This window comes from Hibiscus syriacus, unplaced genomic scaffold (assembly GCF_006381635.1).
Source record: "Hibiscus syriacus cultivar Baekdansim isolate YM2019G1 unplaced genomic scaffold, ASM638163v2 tig00110450_pilon, whole genome shotgun sequence".
In the NCBI taxonomy this organism is placed as follows: domain Eukaryota; kingdom Viridiplantae; phylum Streptophyta; class Magnoliopsida; order Malvales; family Malvaceae; genus Hibiscus; species Hibiscus syriacus.
In genome coordinates, this window is record NW_024062743.1 from 4,772,389 (window position 1) to 4,782,452 (window position 10,064).

Consider the following 10,064-nt stretch of genomic DNA (forward strand, 5'->3'; position numbering starts at 1 on the left):
AGAATTCGATTTCTTTATTGTCCATCATCCCTTGTACCAACTCTAAGAAATCAGGACACTGTTGTATACTGTGTCGCTAAGCTGTCGAAATGATTTTTTCTAAAGGGGAGCGAGTGAGATTTTGGAAACCATACCATTTTTAATTATTCTATTTTCGATTGAATTTTTAATTAAAAACAATGTGATTTTAGAAAACCTCTCGTTTCAAAATTTTGGAAATTCCTTTACGATAAAAACATACGGTTTGAGGAGTCGCCACCAATCTTTGATTAGGGTGTGATTGGACACCCAAAAACTTCTTGTCATTTTAAATAAAAAATTAATTTTAATTAAAACGATAAATTAAGGTATGCGTTATCAAAATCTGAGTTTGGAAGTCGATTAAGCGTGGGGAAGGATTAGCACCCCCACAACGCCCTAAATCGACACCTAGTCGATTATTTAATGTCTTTACAACGAATTTTACAAGTTCGAGTTTAATTTGGTTTACGATCCCTTAAAAACAACAAAATTGTGATTTTTATAATATTAAAAGCAACAAAATAGGTTAAATTAAAATCACCAAGCCATTAGAAAGATAAAAATATTCGATTATTTACAAATATTGAGACTAGATCTTTAGGTGAGTTCTAACGATATTTTCTCAACAAATTTAAATAGTCGAACATTTATTTTTCTTTCATTTCCAAATTTTAAGGCGATGAATCAAAATTTATTTAAGTGTTACTGACGGGATACACTTTTAATTTAAAATCGTCAAAACGACTCTCTAGTAAGTTAAGAGAAGCCATTCCGACAGTTTTAAATTAAAAGGGTATTACCCTTAATCCGATTATGTGATTAGACTAAGTCATGCAAATGAAGCTAACATGCTTAAAAAATCACACCTAAACATGTACGTACAAACAACATACTCGAAATACTATATACATATATACACTTAAAATAAATCTAAATTAAACCTACAATCACGCATAAAATATTAAACAAAGGGCTAAAATATAAGAAAAAAATTTAAGGCTAAAGCATAAAGAAAATAAACAATAGGTTTTTTCCTCGTAAAACTGCATTCTCAAGTACTACAAACATAATACAAACACAGTTCTACATAGATCAAAATGAACATTCGGATCAAAATGAACATTTCCCAAATTACAATCCAAAGTGAAAATAGTGCAAAAATAGCCATAACATGATACTGGATTAAACTGAAAATGCTGAAAATTATGAGGAGAAATTAACATTACAATAAAGCTTTATTTCCCCAGCTATCAAAACAAAAATAGCCATAACATGATACTGGATTAAACAGTTCTACATATGGGGTAATAACATGAAACGAAACTAAAAGACCTAAATAGATATTACCCCATTTTCATAAAACGCAGATTCACCCAGCTATCAAGACGCTGCCGTTTCACGCCACTGTGAAACTACGCCGTTTTCGCGTCTTAATATATATAATATTAGGGTAAAATTTTGAGTCTTAGCTTCATTTTCTCCTTAGCCCTAAACAAGCCAAAGCCCGTCGTTCTCCCTCTCTTCACCTTAACCTTCTTCGTTTCCTCTCCCTCAACCCTAAACGTAACCCTGGCCTCCGCCGCCTCCGCCGTTATCTTATGGCCCCGAAGAAGAACCCACAAACTTCGATGAACCTAGACCTCAAATCTTCATCCCTTCGCCGAACCATAACCCTAATCCTCTCAAAACAGTCAACCCTCTCCCTCTCCGTCAAACTTCGCGACCGTCGTGGGTTTCGGCCCTCAAAGGCTCCGATGTGGAACCAAGACCTCAGATAATGCTCACTCTCCCCTCCTCAGGACCCTGTCCTCATAACCGAACCCAAACCCTATCTAGACCTCCCAAACCCGAAGCCCTCTTTTCAACAAACCCGTAAAACAAAACTCACGCCTTTACAGTACCTAGAAACACTCAGAGAACGAGAGGTTTACCTTAAACCTAAATGGGTTTTGGTTCCTAGCAACGCGGGGGAAGGCCTCTGGGTTCTGAAGGTAATTTTTCCTTTCTTTTGGATGCTCCTTCCTAATTGTTACTGGTCTGGTTTTTTTGTTCTTCCGATGGATATTCCTTTTTCTTGCTCTCGGTTTATTTTCCTTACTGCTGGTGATGGTCTATCGATGGCCACTAATGATCTCTTTGGTTGATATTTTGGTTTCTGTTTTTCTCCTCGATAGCTGCTGGCCCCTCTCTTTGATGGCTCTTTCTTTGTTTATAACTCGATGATCCATTCTTATTCCTGATGATTCTTTTATTTTTTTGTTTCCCCCCATCCCTCTTGCATCCTCGGAGAACAAAAACAATTCTGCCGCCAGTGTATGGGTTCGAGCAGAGTGACATGGGCATCGGCAGTGGTGGCCTCGGTTTTGGTGGGTGGCCGACCAGCATGGGTGAGTGCCGAGTGCTGGCTTGGTGATCGTACGCTGCCTGGGAACCGAGCTGCTCGGTCAGAGTGCTGTCGGGTGTGGGCATCGCGTGGGTGTGCTCGGGCGTGGAGCCTGCTGTTGGGGAGTTGTGCTACACATGGGGTGCACGAGTATGGGTGGTTCACGCGGGGAGCCGGGCTGCACGTGGGAACTGAGTTACTGCAAAACGGGTCGGGTCTTGTGATCTGGTCTTCGGGTTTGAGTTTAATAACCCTTTGTGATTGGGCCTAGTTGGGCTTGTTGTAAGGCCTGCAAGAAATAATAAAACATAAGTTAATAATATTACTAATAACTATTATTATATTATAGTAATTATAATATAATAATAATAATATAATAATCATAATTATCATATAATATTTATAATCCAGACAAAAACGAGTGTCTATATATTATACAATAACAACAATAAAACACAATTCTTATATGCAATGGGATAAGGAGAGGTATGGTAGTAGGTTGTCCCCAACGTCAGGTTGAGAGTAGTTTTCGTGAAAGACACCAAATATTGTAATCAATTTGTTACTAATAATAGACTTTTTTTATATCCTCTGCTTTGTAACCAAAACCCATAGGTGTTTGTTTTTTCTCCATCTTTCGACAATGGTCCGGATGGTATGCCTACCTTCTAACAAAACTCGACTTGATTTAAAAAATTGATTTTTTTTAATTTTGAGTTCTTCGAGTCGACTCAGTTTGAGTTATTCAAGACAACTCAATTATCAATTTGATTTTCGAGTTCTAGTTGACTTGAAAGTTTGAAATTTCAAGTTACTCGTAGAACTAAAAGTTTGACTAAATATTTTGATAATTTTACGATTTAATCTTAATATCATTGTTCATTCAATTTCTCGTTCAGTTTAAGTTATTTTTATCAAATTTGAATCACATGCTCCTAAACCTTCGTAGAATACATTTGTATTTTCAATTCCTCTTTTTTGATAACAAATTTTCTATTTTCAATTTACCCTCAATTATTCAAAATTTCCTTATTTCTTCTATTCATGCTTTATTTTAAGTTCATTCTTTATCAAATTTGAATCATATGCTCATATATCATAATAGAATACATATGTTACTTCAATTCTTACTTTTTCACTAAAAATGAATTCACTAAAAATAAACTCTTTTTTTATTTAGTTCCTTAACTTTGCATTTTACTCAATTTATTCTTTTGATTATAATTGTTTGCAAATTTTTTTTCTTATCAATTCCTTAATCCTTTATACTCTAATCAATATTTTAGTTTCAAAATACTTTCTTTAAAATATAATATTATGAATATATTTTATAATTTTAAATTGTACTTGATATAATAAATAACGTTATGATATAAAAATAATATAATATATATATAAACTCGAATAACACGACTAAAATTTTTATCAAGTTAAATTCAATTGTAAAATAAGACTAAACTCGAATAACTCAAAAATTTTTAACTCGACTTGACCGAACGCTCACCCTAGTCAAAACTTTATCTATTTATTTTTGGCCAAGAGGCTTTTGATTTTTAAAGAAAATGCATAAAATATTCTCCTTTTATTATTAATCAATTTTGATAGCAATGAATCCTTGTCAGCAAATATTTTAATTTTTTATGTTCAAGCTACTATCCTAAAATAAAACCCTACAATAAAAAAATTTACGTTCACTCCTAAAATAAAATCCTTTTTTTCATTCCTGCTTGCTTGTCAGTTGTGACACTGTAATATATACGTACGCTACATTTTCACTCGATACAAAGCAAAGGTACAGACGATTAAGTATGAATATCCGCAATTGATTTTGATAACCAAGGCTCTCTAGCCCATCGAATCTTTAATGCTTGATGCAAAGGAATAACAGACAAAAAGTGAGTACTAGAATTATAATATTTGCAAAAAGAAGTTAAGCATGTCGTTAAGGAAGAATATATGCTAAAAAAAGCCAGTGAAGGAATAAACGTAGAGCCGCAGTCCGCTTTTTGCATGTGAAAAAACGCATTCATGCTCTACCAATTTCTAACTGCTTATTTCTCCATCCATTTTCGTTCTCTTTGCATTCGGCGCCTCTTGAACACTATTGCCACTGTTCTGATGGGCTGACATATCATGCTGATATGTGCAATTGACTCCGTTCCGGCATCCCCTCGCACTGTTGAAGTACATGCAAGGTTTCATAACCTTTGGTCTTGAATCTCTCAGTTTGGTATTGTTTATTAGCTCTTGGTTTGGTCTTACGGGCTGATTGTACCGGTTGTTGAACTTAGCTGGTTCTTGTCTTTCTCCTCCATGCTGCAGAATCAAGTTTTTATAATAGTTTACATCCTTCTTCCGGGGAGGTCCAATAGCAGATGAAGCTGTAACTGTATGGACACTGGGTATGGGACTTTGTTTATTTGAGGGTCCAAGTCCAACCCCATTTGGCTGAGAATAAATTGCTCCACCAGATGTAGCTGATAAGGGTGCAATACCATTTTCTGTTCTATTGATGTGGGCAGGAAATGGGTTGGAAGGATTTACAGGTGGGGATGGGCCGGGAGACGGTACCAAAGGGGATGGCGATTCAGTTAAGCTTTGAGTACCTGAAGCAGCTCCATGATCAGTAACTAATTTCTCAATCAATCTCGGGTTGCTGAGAATCTTAACGAGCAAGTCAGGATCAAACATGTTTCCGGGTTTATTGCTTTGGTTAATCGCTGCAAAGGCAGCTGCAGCTATACCAGGTTCAACATTAACAACCGTTCCAGCAGCTGGTTTTTCATCAGCCGAAGAACTTGAAACACTCGGCATACTGCAATAAAGAGTTTGTAAAATACCAGGAGGCAACATAAGGGGCTGTGAATTAAGTAGAGTTTCCATTGCTGCATCCTCGTCTTCGATAGGAGTAACGGGTATTTGAGGAGTTAGCAGATCGTTACAGTGGCAATTTCCTATGTCTGCTGAAACAGAAGGGCTGCACAACGAGAAGAAAATTTAGTGTCATCGAAAAGTAAAACCAAGAGTAACAGGTTCTAGAAAACCCACCCCACAACCCGTCCAAAAAAGAAAAAGGAAAAGTATCAAACTTTGTAGGAATTGCAGATGGGCGTGGATAAACAGCTTCAAGCACTCTCACTTGTCTCTGATTTTGAATCTCCACCTCTTTACTTTCCTCTCCGGCAACAACTTGCCAATTCAAGTCCAAAACAAACTGTGAAAATGTAGATTAAGCTTGGAAGTAAATGTCTGGGAGCAATAATCACAAATCAGCCTAAAATGCAGATTAAGCTTTAGAACTGTTACTCTGAGAGGACATCTCCATTTAATAACAGGAATTTCCAACAAGTTAATCTGCAGATCATTTGTAGAATGAGCCCCTTCAAATCCAGGAGGCAGAAAGTCATCCCCAGCTGCTCCATTTGAATGTGATACCAACGAGGTTTTTGCTTGGAGGTGATCTTGACCACCTGACCCAATTTGGGACGGTGAATCCTCCAACAGAAATAGCCTTATCTGTTAAGAGAAACATTTATGTATTCTGTTTGTCATCTTCGATAAGATAGGATTGTAAAATGTTCAAACATCATTTCATTGTACTAACTGGCAACTAAACCGAGTAGAGGTGGCATAAACAGAGATGGTTTTAAAATATATATGTATATATAAGAACTTCTTTTCCAACAACAAAATCAAAATGCACGCAGAACTAACTTCAACATCTATAATGCCGTATGTCACAGCGAATCTGTCATTTCTCGCTGAAATGCTACAAATTTTTAACACTCACAAAGCATCAGCTCAGACTAATTAAATCTCACGGTGAATTTCAATTGCTTATCTTAGAAAACTTCAACTATACTGATACAATTGGAAGCAGCATAAAATCTAGCATTATCTACTACTCTAGTTTAGTAAACTCCTCTTGTTGTAAATGCTAGGGTCCAATTGTATAAAAAGCATATAAACTTGGTAAAATGAGACAGAAATATTTGCCACTAGACAATTAGATGAATTAAGATGGCAGCAACAATGCATTTTTGTCACGAATGAGATACAATGAAACCAATCATCTAATTGAGCCTAGTAGATTTAGGTACAGGTTACCAATCAACAGATAACTTGATCTCTTTGCTGAAAGGCTGCGATAAGACAGTCAGATCAGCTATCTGTCATTTGTGAGAATAACCCAGCCTAAAATATTGAGCGAAAACTGATTTCTTCACTCTCAAATTGACTCGTTAGAGAGACAGTTGGACCTACTCTATAATAGCTTGACGGCATTGGATTTCCCTTTTCTGATCACAAAACCATTGGCAGAGGGCATTTATGAAGTATTAACAACAGTAAGAAATTCAATTCTAATTAGTTTAGAGTATCGAATGATCTTAGGATGAGGCAGCAAAGACTCTTTATGGACTTGTGGTAGCTATATAGGAGAATGCCCTTTCAATTTGTAAAGGACATCATGACCTAAGAATTAAAGATTCTAAAACTGGAACTCTCCAAATGAAACTAACAGTCCTTTCAAATTGTTTAGGACTCGGGAAAAAAGTCAATTTCTTCTCTTCATACACTGGAAAAACGGTTAACCATCCTACATGTAAAAAAACATATTGGAGGCTTTTCTTATAACCAAAAGCACCTATATAATGTCGAGACTTCAGAAATAGAGCAATATAAGAAGAATTCATTAACTTAACATGCAACTTAATCAAGTTCCATGGAGATTTTACCTAAACCATCATTCCTATGTCTAACTAGCATGAGAAACTTCCCAACTATATTAACAGGTTTGTTCTCATAAATCAGAAAGGTGTGAAACTAAATTAGACATAATACAATAATGTCATCACCAAAATGAAAAACTCATTCTAAATCATGCATTACAGGGATACAAAAAAGAACTAAAATTGTCAACCAGAAAGGTTCAAATGCAGTTCAAGAGGGAGTAATAGGTAAAATATTATTGAAAAAACCACACCAAAAACAAAACAAAAAAAGAGCTAGCATAGCTTTATTCTCCAAATTTTTTGGTTCACTTCAACTTAAAATGTACATCGTTCCACTTCCCTATTTCGCCTGAAATGGACCTCAAAACTAGAGAACTTCCAAAGGAAAATTACAATTTTACCTGACAAAGGTTAACGTCTGAGGCCCAAGTAACCCTTTTTGTCTTGTGCGGTCCTCGCATATTTACAGATCGCAAAAAATACAATATATTATATCAAAGAGAGAGAGATGCCCTAAAACGATCATTTTCCGGCCCTGATTCTACGGTTAGGGTTGGGTCAATTAAAACCCAAACTCCCAAAGAGAGGAGGAGAAAGAAGAAAAGAGCCTCAACCATTAAATCAACATACCTGTTTTGAAAGCCCTAATTGTAAGAAATATAAAGAAGCAATCGATTCAGAAGCCTCGCATATCTATTCTCCAATTACCTAATGTTTCCAGACGGAGAGGTTCACGGTAACCCTACAACGGATTTTCAGGGCTTTGCCGTTGTTCTGTCTGATTTATTTTCCCGAAATCTTCCTTTTAAATATGGTGTATTTCTTTCTTTCTGGGCTTCTGCTCTGTAAGAGGGCTGACGCACGCAATCTATTGACGCGTCGAAGTGGACGGCTGCTGGGATTGCTCGTATGCAAGTGCGGTTAAAACAAACCGGATTTTTGGATTCACAATTTCAGATTCTGACCACTCTTTAATTTCTGTGTTGGTTTTGCAACGAGGCACCTAAAATAAGGGTAATAGAAAGTGTGAACGGTAAAAAAAGTTATAGGTTAAAAGTGTTTAAATAAATTGTTATAACTAGGAACCTGAAAAGTTATCCATTTAAGTAAATATAATAGGTTGTATTAAGATATTATACAAATTAAGAAAATGAGTTATATATGGTAAATATTATGAATGCTATTAATATTTTAAGTTATCCTAAAATATTTATCAGAGTTAAGTTGTTGGAGGCTTATATTTTCTCACGGTAATAAAATAAGTTAAAAACTGAAAATGTTATAAATATATATAAGAAAAACGGTTGCGTCCAATAATTTTACGGTACACTAAGAAATAAGGTTACGATATGTAATGTTAAATTTTTTATTAATAAAATATGTTGCCACCAATAATGTCATGGTTCAATAATATAGTAGGTTTCAATCTTAAATGTTAATATTTTTCATAACAAAATAAGTTGCGCCTAAAATATTATTAGAGTTTAAGCTGATAGAGTTAAAAACCGAAAATGTTATGAATATATATAAGAAAAATGATTTGGCCCAATAATATCATGGTTTACTAAGAAATAGATTGATATTTGTAATGTTAATATTTTTATTAATAAAATAGGTTACCACCAAGAATGTCATGGTTCAATAAAAAAGTATGTTGTAATCCTGAATCTTAATATTTTCATAACAAAATGTGTTGTGACTAAAATGTTATTGGAGTTTAAGTCGATGGAGTCTTAGATTTTTCCACAATAAAAATTTCAGTTAAAAGCCAAAAATGTTATAAATATATATAAGAAATACGGTTGCGTCCAATAATGTCATTATTCAATAAGAAATAGGTTGCAATATGTAATGTTAATATTTTTTATTAATAAAATAGGTTGTTACTAAGAATGTCATCTTTCACTAAGGAAGTAGTTTGCAATCTTGAATGTTAATATTTTTCATAACAAAATGGGTTGTGCTTAAAATGTTATCGGAGTTTAAGCTGATGCAGTCTTAGATTTTTCCCACGATAAGAAAATAAGTTAAAAGCTGAAAATGATATGTTATGTTAGTATTTTTATTAATAAAATAAGTCCTCCCAAAAAAAAACCAGGTTAAAATTTTAAATATCGATACTTTGGAATATTGAAAAGGTTGAACTTACATTCGAAAGTTAAAATATCGATACTTATACGATAGTATTCGATAATTTTTAAAATTTTGGTAAAGTTGATAGAAAGATCGAAATTTAAAATATCGATACTTATACGACGTGATCGATACTTTTAGATATTGAACAAGTTGATGAATATGATCGATAGTTAAAATATCAAAACATATGTTAAAAGGTTTGATACTTTTTTTTATTTATATAGATACTTATGCTCTAGTATATGTGGGAAAAGTCGATACTTTGCAGCCTTCAGGTTAGCCATTTTTTTAAATTTGAAAGTATTGATTTTTGTTGAGAAATATCAATGTTTATTATGAGTGAATCGAGAGAAATTATTTTAGAAAGCAGTTCAAATATAAAAAATCGATAATTTATTTATGTTGATCGATACTTTGTACATAAATTCAATATATCGATACTTATGGATGATGATAAAAAAATATTCTTGATTTTTGTGTACCATAGGCAACTTGAGTCTGATCTACGGTGAAACAAACTGAATGATGAGTGGAGGTGTGTCATTGGTTAAATTAGAATCACACAACGACAGCAAGGCAAATTCTCATAAGAAACAAGGATTTTGGTACAAATACCGATATCATAACTTTGCAAAAGATAAAGATTTATAAGGACTTATGCGTTATGAAGGTATCCTCCTCTAGTGACAACTTCTAGCATTGGTATTGACAAAAGCATGTATAAGATTTGTGCTAGGTTTTGTGCCACCAGAAGAGGGACTTTTTATAAGTATGAGTAGCGTTCAACATTA

At 34.3% G+C, this 10,064-nt stretch overlaps 1 protein-coding gene across 1 annotated transcript; it reads right to left on the bottom strand.

Annotated features, from left to right (window-relative positions):
- Nucleotides 1-4,194: 4,194 nt before the first annotated feature.
- On the bottom strand, nt 4,195-7,833 carry LOC120126005 (zinc finger CCCH domain-containing protein 6-like). Its single transcript, XM_039144310.1, has 4 exons — nt 7,539-7,833; nt 5,711-5,920; nt 5,494-5,618; nt 4,195-5,381 (listed from the first exon to the last, which is right to left on the bottom strand). Exons 1-4 carry the CDS (start codon nt 7,596-7,598, stop codon nt 4,448-4,450), a joined length of 1,329 nt encoding a protein of 442 aa, XP_039000241.1. The 5' UTR covers nt 7,599-7,833; the 3' UTR covers nt 4,195-4,447.
- Nucleotides 7,834-10,064: the final 2,231 nt, after the last annotated feature.

Coding starts and splice junctions, on each gene's coding strand:
- LOC120126005 (XM_039144310.1), bottom strand. CDS start 7,598: ATGCGAGGACCGCACAAGACAAAAAGGGTTACTTGGGCCTCAGACGTT. Junction 5,921..7,538: donor CAGACGTTAACCTTTGTCAG/GTAAAATTGTAA, acceptor TTCTCTTAACAG/ATAAGGCTATTTCTGTTGGA. Junction 5,619..5,710: donor AATGGAGATGTCCTCTCAGA/GTAACAGTTCTA, acceptor ACATTTTCACAG/TTTGTTTTGGACTTGAATTG.